The sequence below is a fragment of the Electrophorus electricus genome, chromosome 6 (genome assembly GCF_041902795.1).
Source record: "Electrophorus electricus isolate QZ-2024a chromosome 6, ASM4190279v1, whole genome shotgun sequence".
Taxonomy (NCBI): Eukaryota; Metazoa; Chordata; class Actinopteri; order Gymnotiformes; family Gymnotidae; genus Electrophorus; species Electrophorus electricus.
This window is the reverse complement of record NC_137502.1, coordinates 5,791,240-5,809,365: the sequence shown is the minus strand read 5'-3', so window position 1 is coordinate 5,809,365 and position 18,126 is coordinate 5,791,240. Positions and strand designations below refer to the sequence as shown.

Here is an 18,126-nt window from a genome sequence, read left to right as displayed (position 1 = left end):
GTCCCATAGTCATTTATTAATGAGTAATGCAGCTACAGTTGCTCTTGGACAAGTTTTGGAAAGGTTATAGATCTTCAGGTTATGGATCCATGCAGTATTTCTCTATCTGTCTACTGTCCACATTCAAAGGGTCCTGGATAAGACTTTTTGTAAAGGTAAAAATGTTGGGTTTTCTTAAAGCACAGTAAACTGTTGAAAGGATTTAAACGTTCTATTGTTGAAATACAAAACAACAACAAAAACAGACTTAGAATGGTATACTAATATACTGTCTATACATGAAAGACCAAGTAGGTGCTATCTTGTGCCAAAACACAAGCATGTATAAATTAGCAGCAAGTATAAATTATGTAGTTCAGATTAACTTATTCTTTGATAATTAGAACAACTAATTTGTTAATAAAGTTACTGTTCGAATATAAATGATGTGATATTGTGCTGTGTGCTCTTTTTGTGCAGTGTCATCCTTTGACAACAGGCAAGAAGGAATTGAGAGGGTGAATAGGCAAAGTTACAGAATTACATAATTAATTTATTTGGGACATAACTCACTTAATGCATGCTAATTAAATTGCGTAGTTGGGCAAGTGAAAAACAGACAGGCTTCGAACAAGGTTCATTTAGCTAAGTCCCTATTGTCGTCATCATCATCATCATCATCATCATCATCATCATCATCATCGTCATTATAATCATCAAGAAACAGCAGCAACAACAACGTCAATAGATGATTTTGATTTGAAGTGGGTAGATTAGATTCACTGAGTTCATATATCAAGACAGGCTTATGTGGGTAATCCATATAAATTTACGATTTTATTATATTTTCAAATGATTGAAAGATAAGACAAGATAAGATAAGATAAGATAAGATAAGATAAGATAAGATAAGATAAGATAAGATAAGATAAGACTTTATCCAGAAGGAAATTGCAGCATCACAGTAACATACATATTGCACAAGAACAAGGATAGTCAAGAACAGGGATAAAGATAGTCTAAAATAGAAAGTGTGTTGGTTACAGAAATACTCACTAGAAATAAAATTATAAGTGCAAGATGTTTCTATAAACATATTTGAGGTATATAAATAATATTTCCATGAGCAGCATCAGCAGGTATTGCACTACTACAGGTATGAGGTAGTAGACTGTCAGAAGATTTAGATCTAAGATCTAAAGTGCAAAATGAAAGTGGTGTTACAACAATAAGTAACAGGGCACAGTGCATACCAGTGTGTATTAATATACTCTAAACAGATTTGTATAGTGTAGCTCAGCACAATTCAAAAAGCAGTAGATCATAAGAGTCCCTGCAGAAAGGAAATTGTATAGTCTTATTGCAGTGAGGAGGAAAGATCTAACCCATCAAATACACTATTAAACTGGAACCAACAGAACAGAACAGACTGTTAAACTAGAACTAACGAACATGTTTGGTACATGAAAACAGGAAACAACATCAGAGCCAACTCGGACTCCACAAGGAACCTTAAGACAACCATATAAGAGGTGGCTAATGAGTCTACAATTAAAAAAATAATAATAAAATGGAGGGGAAGTTGGGCTAAGCTGGTAGTCAGCAGGATGGTGAAACAGAGCAGGGGCAGGAGGTACAGCTAAGGGTGTGACATAAACAGACATCAACCTAAATGAACAATCTATTGTAACTACCACACCATGAGAAATCTCACAAATCTTGTAGTTTTTTTTTTTTTTTTTGTAAATTAGCAGAAGCAAAATCTATCAGATGTTTACATAATGATAATTAATTCAAGAAGATCTACTATGGAGCTAGCCAGAACTCTGGGGGACATTCCAAAATAAATACAGGGGATAATTTCAGTATAGCTTAAGAAGACAGTTATTACAGTTATTACAGTGATTCAAGGTCTCTGCAACCTCCCAGACTCACCCAATGTGCCATTGAGGCTGATTTGAAAACTATTTACTGTCTCATTACTGGTTATAAACCATGGATAAACATAGTTCTGACCTAGACAAGAAATTAATACAAATAAAGACACAAAGAAAAACAAATGGGACAAAGTCTTCGCGGCAGCAGCCTCCATTTGGCGGTGGTAGCATCCACGTGACCTGCTGTGCTTTTCTGTTGCATTTGTTGTATGTTTTGGTTTCATGCCACAACCCAGCCAGGTGGTACATGTTGAGTCCCATTTTCCATGTCATCTGTGTGTTGTTCTTATGTAGTCCCTTGATAAGGCCTTTATGTTCGTATTGGCTGGATGTTGCTTATTAACATTATAGTGGCTTTCTTTATTTTCTTTTTTGTGCATGCTCACGTTCTTTCATTTCATCAAAACCCTTCAGTTGGAGACTCGCTTTTGCTTCTTTCCTTATGGAATATTCTTCACCCCTGTCAAGAAGCATCTTTAATCAACTTATTATTATAGGATAGGACTCTCAAACTTATTGAGAGTCTGCCCTATACATGACTCAAGACATGGCAATTTTCTAACAGGTTGAGTTAAAGAGCCTACATGCCTTTCAGGAAAACTGTCATATGTCAACAATCTTAGGGATGTTGAGGTGCATCTCCAAGGTCATGTCAGGAAACAAAACTGGTATATTCAATTAGTTTAAAAATATTTAGTCTTGTTTTACAGCATATTTGTGCAAAGGGCTTTGATTGGGGGTAAGATATATGCAGACCTTGAGTTTTATTATTAGCCTGAGTGGTTGCCCCCAAATGGCATCATTTGATGTTTCATTGGTTTTCTTGGTCCTATAACAATGTTATGATTTAACTACTCAAAAGGTGTAAATAACCAAATAAACAGTTACACATGGCCATGCGGTGGTCTGTCATCAAAAGGTATACCTCTGATATCAGTAGTTTATTGGCAGGTTCAGAATATCTGGGATATCTGTCTATTTTTTGAAAAACATAAAGGCACTGCTATTAGGCACCTAATTTTACAGTATAGTAGAGCATGCCAATATCAACAAGGCTGATATAATTAGAGCATAGGTAATATCAGAGAAGGGTTGTTAAGAATTAACCTTAGCCAAAAACTCCCCACAAGGCTTGGTGGAGTGAAACAGAAGGCATGCTCCTCTCTTAGCCTTACTCTATTTTTGCATTTCCTCAGAGACACTACCTATTGCAGCATCCACTCTTTGGGTTTCTCATTGTACTATGTTGAGCCAATGCCTCTAACTACCACAGACACAATCGATTTTCTGTTCAGACTTCAGAACACATCAAAATGCTGCACAAACCTTTGCTCCTTTATGCGAATCTTTAAAAAGGTAAAGGTTCATAACTGGTTCATAACATGGTCATGAGCAGTGTGTGTTTCCACATTCAGACACTAAAACTACTCAGACCACTCAGAATTATACTTCAGAATTCTGTTAAATAAGAATATTTTGCATTCTTATTATCAGGAGATGGGACTGTTACTGTGTACTGTTACTGTGTACTGTACCATATGGGACCTACATGGTCTAGCACAAATGGTAAAACTACATTGCTTATACCACATAGGACTGCAGTTTCCTACACATGGATTAAGACTTGTCTTTGACTAAATTACAGCACCAGTGTTGAATTACCACTTGAAATTCCTTTTATCTTCTATTTATCTTCTAATTAATCTGGGTTTGGGAAACTTTGTGTCTTTCTTATGTGTACTCTCATGCCTTTGTGTCACGTTGGTAACCTTTTTACCAAGACTTACCAGTAAGTCCCATTTTTCTGGACGCACTTGTGCTTATTTTGTGGTAGCCTCTTTGCAGAATCTTTGAACCGTTGTCTCTCTTCTGCAGCTGCTCATTAAAGTGGGAACCTGTGCAGATATCCTGCCTCACCTGCTCAGCTGTATGATAAAGTTCACTTTTCCACAAATCACAATACCCATCAGTAATTGTAAGCCTGAAATATATACATTCTTAAAACAATTGCTCCAACTGTTCTTTCAATTTATATGTAATCATGTTCACTATTTGTGAACTGACGCTGTGGACAAATTCAGGGGACTGAATTAATTGTAATCACGTCAATTTACAACAAGATTGTGTGAGTGATGTAAGAGCACGTAAGTACAAGATCTTGTTTGTGAAATGGCACCAAATATTTATTATTATATAGTTCAATACAAAAGTTGGAAAAGATACTTTCAAAATGAACATATTACTTTCTATTAAATCTATATGTTACAATATTACTTTCTGTGCCAAACAAAGCATTATTTTGAGTTTATTTAACAATTTTACAACAAACATGACATACATTCTTAGGAAAGGTGTCCAGTACCAGCTTCTGAAATGAACACATTACTGAGTAACTGTGATAATTTTACCCAATCTTTAAAAGTAAGGCATCTTATTACCTTAAAATTTGTAAAGATCTTATGAAACTATTATTATAAAGTACATACAACAGTGAAAATTGTCTTATCATTTATTCAAGTGCAGGCTTGGGCAAGGCAAAAACACCACCAGATGAATGAATGAAGGCTGAATGCAGAGGATTATGTAGAAATGTCTCTAATATTCATAACCTTGAACCTGGGTCAGTGCTGTGATGGAGTATCATTAACAGACTGCTCAGGAGTACAGAGAGGAAGTAACAACTTACAGTGGAGCTTATCTATTAGGCTGAGAGAACATTTTAAGGATTCTGCAGCTTGCCAGTGGTGAGGAATGGGCTATAGTATACTGAAAGCATAGAAGGTACATAGCTACAGAGCTGTGGTAGGTAAATAAGCAATGCATACAGTGCAGCCTTAACAGTGCAAAACAAGGGTTTGCGCTTTTCCTGTGTTATTGTGCTTCTGGCTGCTCTAAAACATAGACCTAGAGCCCAAATCAGCAAATCAGAGCAAAAGATTAAATATCTAAAAATTCAGGGAAAAAAAGAAAAACAATTGAAACTAAAATGTTTATAATACGGCAGTTTAGAACATCGTCCTAGTCTTGTTTACTCGCCAGCAACACCATATCATCAGTCATTGGCATTTCAACTGAGGGCTTGTCTGTAGGATTAGGCTCCAAACCTGCAGACTCCTTTTCACTTTTACTAACAACCACACTTCTTTAACCAATAAAGGATCCTAAAGGGATCATATGACCCCAAAAAAACTTTCAGACACCAAGACCTTAACTGAATAGCTCTGCCAAGGGGAGCTAGCCTAGGAGAGCTGATTGCTTTCTCAAAAATATACTTTCTTTCCTGTTGCCTACCATTAGTAAAGTTAATCATAGTCTCGTGGAAGTGAATTCAATAGATATTTAACCATATTGTTTCCCCTGTGGGTTCTAGCAACACTAAAATCAGGGTTTGAGCCATGATTCTCTTATATTAGAAAATCTCTAGTTCGATTCCCAAAGAGTACCCCTTAAATATGTTAATAAGTATGCAAGTGCATAAGGATGTGTTATTTCACCTGTGACATTTGTATCATCAGAAACAGCACATGGTGTAGCTCCTGAATTATACATACATTAAGATGTGGAAATACTGAGCAGAATGGCCTTTTTAATGACTACAGTTTGACTATTCCCACTCGAAAGTCCAGTACTCGTCTGCAAATCAGACAGCCAGCCTTTGATCATGTGTTTGCGTTGCTATGGCAGAGACTTGGAGCTACACGCGCCTCGCCCATAACGTTGTCAATGGAAACATTGTTCCAATCGCAGCTTGGCATGCCACATCTGCACAAATCAGAGGGCCCGTTGTTGAACAGTGTACCGACCTGGCGTCATGGTAACCACCAAGCAAACAGTGTTGTTAGATGTGTGCACTTACTCGTTGCTCGTAAGTAACTTGCTGGGTAGCTAACATTTGACACCCATTATAGCGTACGTTTTGTTTGTGATGTGTACATGTACATATATGTAAAAATAAAAGCTAATACATTGTAGAATAAATGTAAATATTATCTATGGGCGAGTGCATCAACAAAAGACAGATAACTTATACCGTGTCCTGGGCAAAGAGTAACATGACATTAACTAGCTAGCTAGATAGCGACCAAGTTTGCTAATCTAGCCAGGATTTGCCTGCGTTTTTCTTTCCAAAAGAACACTAGCTAGTTTTCTACTATTATTTTCATGAACTAGCGTTTTATGCTACTTTTTTGATTAATTAGCAAGTTATCTTGCTAATTAAGGTTTTGCAAGTTATCTTGCTAATTAAGGTTTTGCAAGTTATCTTGCTAATTAAGGACACCTAACATTTGTCTGAAACTTTAACAACAGGGAAACAGGAGTGGTGCTTGCATTTTTATAATGCTAACCTCTAAGGTTCAAGCCTCCCAATCTACTCTCCAAAACCTGCCCTTGAAGATGCCAGACGGGTTTAAAACCACAGTAATAGCACCGAGAAACCCTAAGCTGGTAAAACGTGAGGATAAAGCCAAAAAGGTGAGCCCTTTTAAGTCAATACTACCAATTCCAAACAGACAGACAGAAATCCATTAAACTGACATCATGCACCAAATCCTACCTCTAGCCCCCAACACACACACACACACACACACACACACACACACACACACACACACACACACACACACACACACACACACACACACACACACACACACACACACACACAAAAACAAAACAAACAAACACAAACAAAAACAAACACCTCTGCAGGTAGAAATGTTGAGGACATACATATAACTGTCAGTTAGTAAAAAATAACCAGACTCCTCTTTCATTAGTAATTTTCATTTAAAGTTAAAATATTTTTTTCTGACCTCAAAATACAGAAAGTACAGTTTGATGTTTCATTTGTGGTAGGCTGATGTGGTTTTATTGATACAAAAAATGTCCAAAAAGCAGAGGCTCAAGACTCTTTAAAAACTACACATGATGCACACTGGAATATAGGGATGATTCCTGTTTCCTTTGACTAATGTATATTAATCAGTGTTGCTGACTCCTATTTGCACTCTTACAATCTGTAAAAAGTGCAAAAATGTGCCATGTATGTGTATGCATGTAGAGTATATATCTTTCTAAACTATCAGTGGGAATAGAGAAACGTGGGAGTAACATATAACTGACTATACAGTACATGTACAAGTACAGTACATGCACTTCCATATTACTCATGTTTGTGCTAATGTTTGTACTGTACTGCTCATACATGTAGTTTCCAAAGTAAAAATGCTAGAAGGACTATATTCATTGTTCATAAAGTAACTGACTATGGTTTATCTCCTTATAGCTGACTCCATCTGTGTATGCACAGGAGTTGTCTCAGACCACAGAGGAACGATTAGCTAACACATATGAGACGCACCTGCCTCGTATTCTGGAACTCTTAGATATGAGTGAGACCACACATCACAAGGTAAAACAACAGTAAATCCAGCCTAAATACTTAAGTATTTAGTATTACTAGCTTTTTGTTCCAGTTAGCTACTTATTGGTTTATTTGTTAAATTTGTTTGTTGACTTCTGTGTTCTTTGTCAGGGCTTCTTTGTCAAGGCTGATGATGTTCTAGGGGCGTAGTGGCAGGGCGGTCACTGTGACTTCATGTTTTGTAACCATATATCTCTGCACAAAAGAATTAGCATGTTCTAGAGGCCAGTACATAGAATTCCCTCCTTTTTCTTATACTGAGAATGGGAAATAAAATGGATGTCACTGAAGGAATTACACAGGAAAACACTTAATTTAAGGGTCCCTGGGTGCAGTATGCACATTTCTTATTATACTCTCTGGATGCATTACAACTTTTTTTAAACTCTCTTTGCGTCTTTCTCTCTTTGCATCTACTTCTTCTTTTCTCAGATACTTTCATCAGTCTATCTCACCCAACTCCCCAATCTCTACCCACTCCAAATCCTTCGCTTTTCTGTCTTCAGATACTTGGACAGCATCTTTGACATAAAATACGTATTTATTTCAGGATATAAACAAAAGATGCTGGGAGTAAGTGGGTCTTTATTGACCTCTTTCCAATGCTGAGGGGTATTGTTGCTTTGTGCCCAGTTTTCCACAGTGGATGTGGACCAGCCTTTTTTCCAGCCTTACCCATCTGAGATCGTGTTCCAGAACTACATGCCCTCCGAGACGTACGAGGTGCCTCTGGTGTTGCGCAATACTGACAAGGTGACTTTGATAAAGAGCTCAACTCTTGTTTATGCATCTCATGTGTGTTTGAGCATGTGTATGTCTGTGGGATGATAACTGGTTAAGAAAGGACATAATAACTTAGCCTGGGAGTCATATAGGGTCACTTATGTGATCAAGTCTAATCTTGCATTGAATTAAATTGCACAGAATCAGAAATTCTTTATAGTCTATGCCTGGACACAATTTGGGTGTGGAGAACTATGTGGAGAACTTGCCGTAGTAACAAAATACCTTACTATGGAATGCCACTGGATTAAAGAATTATGAGGTAATGTGCACCTATTTGATAAACTGCAGCTTTTCATTCTTCAGTTTTTGAATTGAGATCAAATTTGGCTTGTTGGTGTGCATTGTATTCAATCCATTTAATTTTATTCTAATAGAAGATTTTCAACAGTTCATATGTAAATATCCAACTAGCAAAACACTGGAAAGCAAGAAAGCTTACACTGCCTGTGCTGAAAAGTTCCCTAGCTGTTCAACTGTTTTCAAATCTTTCAGTGTTTGCAACTTAAAATGATGTCTTCAGCCAAATAGTACAGCTCCCACTATGATTTTGATGCTTAGCATGAAGCAAATGAACAAGAGCAGAAAGAGCACAAACATTCTGATTCTGAAAGCAGTTGGATTTAGTGTTTACATGCAAATGATGGCCAGTGTTCTTTTTTACTATATTGTTATAGCAGCACAGCAAGTCTTTCAGCTGTATAGAAATTGGATTCACATGAACGTCCATCAGATTACTGTATTTACACTTACATGTTTATTTGAAGGTTATTTTTTTCTGATTGAGCTGTTAGTCAGGATATTAATAGAATATTAGGATGCATGTAAATATAGTCATTACGTTTTACCTCTGCATAATATACAGAATTTTGAGTATGTGTTTGAAGTGTTTGTAAACATGTCTGTGTGTGTGGGGGTGGGATGATGACTTTTTATGAGTGGGACATAATGGTATATAGCCTTTTAGACATTAATTCCACCTCTGTTTTCACTGCAGTAGACACTGATTGGATTTCCTATTGAAAAGGGTTCAACATGGTAGATAAATCATCACTGGATTTGTCATTTGAATCGCAAGGACTTTGATTGCTTAGCATTTCTTCCTGCAGTCTCCTACTGAAAAGCCACAAAGTCTACAACAGAAAAAAACATTGTACACTAGAAGATTTGATTAGTCTTGATTTATGACTCATTTGTGATTATAATCATGAATGTAACAGACCTAATCAACATGTAACTCAAGGTCTAGGTCTGTATGAAGCTGGTAATAGAGCTACTTCTTGGTATTTGGCATCTCAGGTAAAAACTGAAAACATGGGGATTTTATAGTCATGCTTTCGTTTAATATTCTATACTAGCTTACAGTTTCATATACAAACATGGTACTACCTGTACCAGTGATACAGTTAAACTAAGTATCACATTTCCAATGTGGAGGTAAAGCTACAGTGGTGTGAAAAAGTGTTTGCCCCCGTCCTGATATCTTATTTTTTTGCATGTTTGTCACAGTTAAATGTTTTAGCTCGTCAAACAAATTTAAATATCGGACAAAGAACACAAGTAAACACAAAATGCAGTTTTTAAATTAAGGTTTTTATTATTCAACGAAAAACAAATCCAAACCTACATGGCCCTGAATAACATATCATACTTGTGTCTATGTTAAGGAGAAAAATTAAAAATCCTCATGTAGCAAGACAGAAGACAAAATTTCTCCATGGTGCATAAACACAGTAGCGAAAACTAGAAGACAGATGCTAAGACTCGCATTATCAGTCACTGATATTACAGAGCTGAACTGTGCAGTGTGTCTTCATTAAAACTGTTTTGTGGCTCCTGTCTTCATCTTGGAACTGAGCCAATCACAGCTGAGGCTTCATAATTGTGGTTTGGACTGCCTTACTATTGGTGTTTTTGCATATATTAACTGCAACTATATCTTAATATTTCAGAAGCTCTCTCTCCCAATCATTGTATTAGTTGTAATATATAGGTACATCAAAAAGATGACATTGTGAGGGATTTTTATTTAAAAACCTGTAACCTAATGTACTACTGAATGACTTGTTTCTTTTCACAATAAATATCTTCTGAGGTTCTTTTCATCTTAAAACCACAAAGAAATTAGTAACTTATGATAACGAACAATATCTTACTATGGAGTAAGACCTCCATTTAATGAACTCAGTAAGGACCCAGTTGATGACCTGATTAAGGGAAGCAGCTTTTCAATCTTCACTTTCTGAATTCAGATTACATTAAGCACTTGCACTGAGATAACACAAATCTATAGTCCTTTGGTTGCTTTGGAGAGTTATGGCCTGTGACACATCATGAGTTATTATTTTTAATGCTTACTGGCGAAGGGGAGGGGTAAATATTTTTCAAAAAAGTGCCTCTTGCAATGGGGGCCCAGAATCTTTCATTACACCACTGTCAATGCTTGTCACACCTGCATAGATTCAAGGTTTCCTTTGTAGTATGTCTTAGAAATTGGAGCTTACAATGCAACTTTCATTACATGCTATTAGCAACAACCAAATCAACATTTCTATAATATTTGGCCACTGTTATCTGTCTCAGCTTGATATGTGCTCTTCTGCCTCTGCAGATTCCTCACCTGGTGAAGGTGGTTGAGGAAGCCTCATTGTATTTCAGAGTGGTCAGTCCGGTGGACATTGGCAGCAAAGTGGCCCCAGGCATGACCTCCACCTTCACCATTTTATTCACCCCACAGGAGAACAAGGTACATTTTCTATAAGGGTGACACTGCAATTAAGAGTAGAATAAACCTGTTTAAAATATAACCAAGTCATTTCTTTGTAGCAAATAAAACAATTGCATAGATGAGACAGGATTCACTGCTGCCTTTTATATATGGTGCTGCAACCAATCAGTCTATTCCCCTGTTAAATTGCACCAGCCGGGTTAGACACCATGGCAGTGCCAGGTAACAAGTAGCTCCCTTGAGAACTGATGAAAAAGAAGCTATAATTCATCACACTTGACACAGAAGGAACTTCAGACACTGTTCTGTTCCAGTCTAAATGACTGTGGCTTGCTCCTGTAAGACATCAATGTCAATTCTCGAATTACAGTTTAATGTATTGGCGAATGACTGGTACGCATGCCTTGGTGTACAGGGACTGTGACATCCACTGTCCACGCCCACTCTGTCTTCCATTAGCCATCATTCTGTGGTCCGCTGTACAGTCTGCTAATCTGCTTTGCTGTGGCAGCACATTAATACGGATCGTAGCATGGTGCCACTTCAAATTGAGTCCCTATAGCACTTAATGTCGCAATCCAATCAGTAAGAAAGTCCACACTTCTTACTGTTCAATGGGAAGGAAACCAGACTCACTCTCTGGACTTTGTGATGTAGCAGTTGTAATCAGACTGTCAGCTTGATAATAACAACAGAACTTTGTTACTTGATGGTTTCAGAGAAAACTGTTTATAATTACTTGCACCTTATATTTTCTTTCTCATATAAACACATAAAAGATAGGGGTCCCTTACTTATATGTAGAATGGTCATTCAGTGTGATCCTGTACAGCAGACTGATGTGGTCTACAGTGTCCTGTAGCTGGTTCTGCATGCCTCTGGTCTGTTCTGTAGGACTACATCCACAGGCTGATCTGTGTCACTGAGAGGGAGAAATTTGAGGTGCCCATTAGGGCAATTGGGGCACGTGCCATCTTAGACTTCCCCGACCAGCTGCACTTCCCTCTGTGTCCTGTCAAGTGCTCTATGCAGAAAACCCTCCTTGTGCGCAACATTGGGAATGGCCGGGCCAAATTTCAGCTCAGCATACAGAGGTATGAGACACGTAGATGAGCAAACGGAATTTTACTAAACCAGAGACTGCTTTGACTATTCGTACTTCAGTAAAATGGAATATCATGGTGTGTTTTATGTTTGTGTGTACGTGTTTTTAATTTCTGAGCACCTGTGTTCTTTTCCCTATAGCCCGTTCTCTGTAGAGCCTTCAGTAGGTACTCTTGGTGTTGGAGAGTCCATGCAGATGACTATTGAGTTTTTACCCAGAACTACAGGAGACCACAGCCAGCAGCTGCTGCTCCACTATAACACTGGTACAGTAATTACACCTATGCTGTAATTAATTTGTTGCTATTAATTCATTATTTTTGCCATCAATACATTCAAATTACAATCAATGCTGCTCCACTGCTATGTGAATCCAATAATTACAGATATATTCCTTTATGAGTAATGTTATATTAGAATGATTACAGCTGTTTTAAATTTAGGCATAAAATGTTGAAGAGGTTAAGCTGCAATATCATTCACAGCATGCCTTGGATAAAGGCAGACCAAGGTTTGCTTCAAGGTTGCTGTAAGTGGTCTTTTTAACAGTTTTAATGGTATTGTGATAACTTCTACATGTAGATATAGAATTTTAGAATGGTAATTTAAATCTGCCTGGAACTGTGCAATATATGGTTTTAATGAATATCTACCAGCCAATCAGAAATATCATCCATACCATGCTATAAAAATACTTACAGCAAAGCAAAAACCTTAATGTTAACACTTACAATGTCCCAATAAGTCCATGTTATAGTGTTAATTTGGCACTAAAGTTTTTGTTGTGTGTTCTTCCTGTATACTTTGTTATATATGATCAGTTTTGAAGTTTCCTAATCCATGCTTGCTTGAACATTTCGATAACAATAAATTGTACTAAAAGTCATTTACAAACATAATAGAATAATTATGTGGTAAGAATAATCACTCCCATCAAACGAGGTGGAACTAGATGGATGTGTCTGCCCGTGATAAGCAAAATGAAATTTCTTGGAATTACTGCAGCAGTTTCTCTCCCTACTAGCCCTGCGGCTAATGTGGTAACACAGCAATAGTCATTTACTCTGTGTTTTATATGAAAACTGTTAATCTTTCCTCCTGCGCTACAGGAGCACGAGTGTGCGATGCTTTCAGTATCATATCCTATTATCAGTTTGTGGTTATCTCATGCGTACTGTATAACACTACCAACTAGTGGTACATGCCCAGGTGGTACCTGTCTCTTGTTTGATCACAGCATATCACTTACAAGTTGGTTTTAATGACTTCCTTAATGAATATGAAAGCTGTTTATGAGGGCCATTTCCCATTTGTGTTTATCTTAACATTCGCAGTGATTTTGCAGTTCAGGAACATTGGTCATTTACAGAATATGACTTTTATAAATCGCCCTTCTCTGAATGGGTTTACATGTTGATCTGATTGAGAGCTGATTAGGATACCACTCCAGTGTCTGACAGCATGAGCTGTAAACTCAAAACTCTGTTGATGGTTGAGATGATGATAAGATCTTCTTTAATAACAACAAGAAGTCTTACCTAGTACTTACCTAAAGTATATGTGTGTGAATGGATGTCTGCATGTGCACATGTGTGGGCGGGGGGGGGAAAGAAATTAATAAAAAAAATTTTTAAAAATGTATATATATATATATATATATATATATATATATATATATATATTGTATGTGTGTGTTTGTGCATGTCCATGAGCTTGTGGCATTCGTAAATGTGCACATTTGTGTGTGTGTGTGTGTATGTGTGTGTGTGTGTATGCATGCACATATGCTGTAGAATGTGACTGAGCTCTGCACACTTAGCTTTGCCATGCTGACTTGTTTTTCACAGTGTATGAACACAGAGGTCCAGTTCCATTAACATTTCATTATGTACACCATTCTAAACACACCACTTTGGGCCCATCGGGGGGAGTGTGATTTTTAATTAAACACCTTACTCTCTCTTGCTCATTTATCTTTCATGTTTAAGCTGCTCTTGAGCAGCTCTTGAGACTCCTTTTGGGTTTTGGAACACGGGGTCTGGCAGAAAGCTGCTCCCGTGCCACCCTCTCCAACAGCAGTCCTACTGGCCCTAGACCAGCTCTGTCCTCATGCCACAGACAGCCAATATCTGCCGTCTACTCCTGCCTCATTACCTGACTTAACTGTACAGTCCTTTGTAGTTCAACAGAAGTGGCTGGCCTGTGACCAGCTTCTCTAAGAGGAAATGGATGAAAGTAGCATTCTTTTATATGACTTTTAACAGCTCTAAATAAAGATAAAAAGTTGACACTAAAGTCTTAAAGCTCTAGTAGGTGGGTTTTGTAGTCCTGTAGCTAACTTGGTAGAGCAGGTAGAGAAAGGTCATGGTAGCAGCCAAGGTCGTGGATTTTATCACTCTGGATAAGCATATATAAACTATTAATCATAAAATATTATAAACTAGAGCTGATGCACTGAGCTTCAGCTGCATCTAAAAATTACCCATGAAATTCACTGGCAGTAGTATGTAGTATGAGCAGCTAATTTGCATAGCTGAGGATTGTGCATTTATTGCATAGTTTGGACCCCGTCATCTTAACAACTGTGCAGTTAGCTTAAATAGGATTATTGAAACCTGTGTCGCCCTGCTGGAAGCTGAGTTTGCCTAATTACTAATAGCTGGCTCTGATTAAATCCCCCCCATTCTCCGTCTCTTAGCTGGTCTTATTTCTTTCTTTCTTTTTTGCTTGGTATCATCTGTCTGCTCAGCGCTTGCCTATTAATGGTGAAATATGCATGCGGAGCAGAATAGGCCAATGAGCGACAGCACCGGCGGCTACTGGGGGACCCCCCTTGCCAGCGGACACGAAGCATGCCTCGTCCCCTTACAGTGAAAGCTATTTCTACAGGCTTCTCAAGGGACATTTCTGCTTCTTAGAAGCCCCGCCCCCAACAATCACTGTCCTCCACAACAGTGTAATGCCTTTCTCTAGCATGGATTCTATATTTAGACACAGTGATATTATCTAACTTTGCTATGACAAATTGTTTCCTTTATGCGATGTAACGTGTATATCTCTTTGCGCTTGTTTTTTTTCTGTTACAAATGAAGGCATGGTGTGTTATGCTGGCTCGTCTTCCATTAATGCTGTTCACACTAAAGCAAAATCTCATTACGTGCTGGCACCCAGGGAAGAGTGTCCTGAGGAAACCATCAGCGTCTCGGTCGCATGGATATGGCTGGGGAAGAGAACTGCCATGCAGTCACAAATCAAAATTGTATTAATTCATGTGCTTTCGTACATTAATACAAAAACAGGGGGTGATGGAGCGATTAACGTTCCCACTGTAATTTTCACTTTCTCACTCTGTGGCTGCTTCATTGACTGGTGAGCAATGTATGTAAAACATGCCATGAAAATGTACAGGGTTAATCACTACCACATACCCAAGAACCAAGACTTCATACCAAACGCGAGTGCTGTGCTGCTCTAAACACGAATCCTTCAGACTGCTCCATATTTGTTTTTATCTGCAGCAATGCATGATAATCTATGCTAATAGTGAAGTGAGTGGTATATTCTTAGGTTCTCATTTCCTAACGCAGATTCGTTCATTTGTTTGTCTTAGGCGGTTCGCCTTCAAGTTTATCTGCACTCTGCATCTTTTTTACCCTTGCCGGCTGATTGCTGGAACATGGCTGAAATGGTGCGGGGCAGAAATGCACCTGCTGGAGTCAGATCTGGTTCCCAGTCATTTTCACCAGTTATAATCCATAAAGTGCACTGTGCTAATGTCAGATAAGCATAAATTAATCATCTCAGAGTGTAAGTACTAATCTTAAATCACCTCTTTGTAAATTTTATACATTGGAGGGTCCAAAAATGTTTGTAATACTTATACGAAAAGGTCTGCTGGGCTTGATTTTATATGGCTGATTTTGGACTGCCGTGGTTCTTATTTGCAGAAAGAGGAAACAATTCCTTCATGGATTTGCATGTAGCCCTGCTTTGGCTCTAACAGCCTAGTACACAGAGCAAAGTCTTTTTAGAGCGCATTTTACATGAGCCGATGAAGAAACACACACACACACACACACACACACACACACACACACACACACACATAAAAACACTGCAGCACAGAGAGTCTTCTCTGATGTAGTCCAGCCCCCACCCTCGTTTCACAAGACCACAAGAGCACAGATGCAGTTTAGCCTATCAAAGACACCATCTCTTCCTCTTGACCCACTTACAGAAGTACAGGTTACAAAGATTGCGTTTTTGTGCTTGTTTGTAAATGTTTATGGTTTAGTTGGGAAGGGGGCGCTGTGTCAGCTCTGTGATAACATTGATAATTTCATTGTATTTTCCTTGTTCTCTCTCTCTCTCCTCTCCCCCATTCATTTTCAATGCATCTTACAGCATTTAAGTTGTACATCACTGCTATCATTTCTCCTTGAGCCATATCAGATGTGCCAGCTTCCATTGTATACGCTCTGCTAAAGTGTGCATTAACCAGCAGTGGTACCCCCAGCTCCTGGGGGACATCTTTATATAACTGCGCCAGTCGCTATTCCAGTGCTTACTGCCTGGGCTGCCAGCAATCATCTGGTTGTATTCCACTCACTCTCTACTGTCTTAGACTGGTGCCAGAGAGGGAGAGGTATATGGCAAGGAAGCACTTTTGGAGAGTTTATTTTAAGCCTTGAACTCCACACAAAAAAGACCATTAAGGAATGTTTTTCCTGTTGAATTTTAGATTTCAGACTCAGTGTGTTCACTCTTTGAAATAAACAGCAGTGCACTCTCTGTGTGCATGTTGATAGCCAGTCATTCTGAATCCTGTGGTGTTAGGGTTGCATTGCACCTGATACCACACGATCCCCAGTGGGGGTCAAACGACCATCTCCCCAGTCTCTGGCGAACTTCTTGTTTGTGTCAGTGCCTCTATAGAATAGAGTCAGGAGAGAGATGCCTGTGTTGAGAAAAATAAATGTATTCCCCGCACAGTACATGCAATAAGGTACTTGTGTGAACAGTCAGTTCATGTCTGTGTCTTATGCAATGTGCTAACTGAGAGCACATGCAGTCATGCACAAATCAGCAAATGAGATGCACTGGCAATTCATCCTGCAGAGTGCAGTAGTGTTCCCAGCATAAAAACATCCCTCCGGGCAAGAACTCCGTCCATCCATGATGTTACAACATCATTTGTCCATGTGATGCGGTGTAAACGTGATGTTAAATGCAGAATCCACTGGTTCGTGAAAAAATATTGATACAATTTTATTTTTTAAAATCATGTCATGCGTGTGAAGTGGCTGACGATCCTGTTTTCTAGCTATCAACAATCAATCTATCACCCATCTCCATATTCATCTCTCATGCCATTTGGATGGTGATGTTATTACTTGTGGGTTGGTTGTAAATTTGTTTTCCTGAACCTGGGAGGGTTGTCAGAGGAATTGGGTCTCTGTCCCCACTGCCACACACACACATACAGACACACACACACACACACACACACTCCCTCTCTCTTTTGATTGCGTGTTTTTTTTGTTTTTTTTTGTGTGTGTGTGTGTGTGTGTGTGTGTGTGTGTGTGTGTGCGTGCGTGTGTGTCAGTATGTGAGTTTGTGTGTTGATATGTTTGTCAGTCGCCTGAGAGCTGGCTGTGATGCACTCTTGGCTTCTGTTGATGGATTGAGTTCATCTGGCCTTGAAACATATGAAAAATGAATCATACCATGCATAGATTATGTCTTGTTGGGGACAAGAAAGAAAAAAACTTTTTTTACTCCTTCAGATACATTTCTTTTTGTCTGTTGTATATCAGTGCAAAGAAAATTATACCTAGCCTACATTTCAATTTGAATATGTATTTCCCATTTGTGTGTGGGGAGGGGCACATCTGCATTTTCAGTTGTCATTACTTTGCTATTGCTATTATATCTGCCCAAGCATAAGGCTGCTGCTTTGAATGTATCCAAAATCACAAAAAAAGTCAAAATGCATGTAGAATTTACATACCCTGCTGGCCTCATTTTAAATTCCACTTTTCGTGTTGTCAGTTGCGGCTGTGGATCAAGTGACCTCATGCCCCTGGAGAGCTCATTTGCTTGAATGGCTCCAAGTGCCAAACTGAGAGCAGTTCAACAGTGCCATTAAAAAAATTCAAACCACCGATTGT

At 38.5% G+C, this 18,126-nt stretch overlaps 1 protein-coding gene across 12 annotated transcripts in view; it reads left to right on the top strand.

The window, feature by feature from the left end:
- Nucleotides 1-5,749: 5,749 nt before the first annotated feature.
- hydin (HYDIN axonemal central pair apparatus protein) overlaps nucleotides 5,750-18,126 on the top strand; it is a 65,028-nt gene continuing 52,651 nt past the window's right edge. For 11 of the 12 annotated variants that reach the window (XR_014124093.1, XR_014124094.1, XM_081715675.1 and 8 more), the window contains exons 1-7: nucleotides 5,769-5,825; nucleotides 6,225-6,389; nucleotides 7,204-7,329; nucleotides 7,975-8,094; nucleotides 10,736-10,870; nucleotides 11,747-11,946; nucleotides 12,098-12,222. Coding sequence is in view for 10 of the 12 variants with exons in the window: in XM_081715675.1 (XP_081571801.1) it covers nucleotides 6,255-6,389; nucleotides 7,204-7,329; nucleotides 7,975-8,094; nucleotides 10,736-10,870; nucleotides 11,747-11,946; nucleotides 12,098-12,222 (841 nt within the window). In the remaining 2 variants the exon portion in view is untranslated. Of the gene's footprint in view, nucleotides 5,826-6,224; nucleotides 6,390-7,203; nucleotides 7,330-7,974; nucleotides 8,095-10,735; nucleotides 10,871-11,746; nucleotides 11,947-12,097; nucleotides 12,223-18,126 lie in introns of all 12 variants that reach the window. The other variant, XM_081715672.1, reaches the window with a different exon arrangement.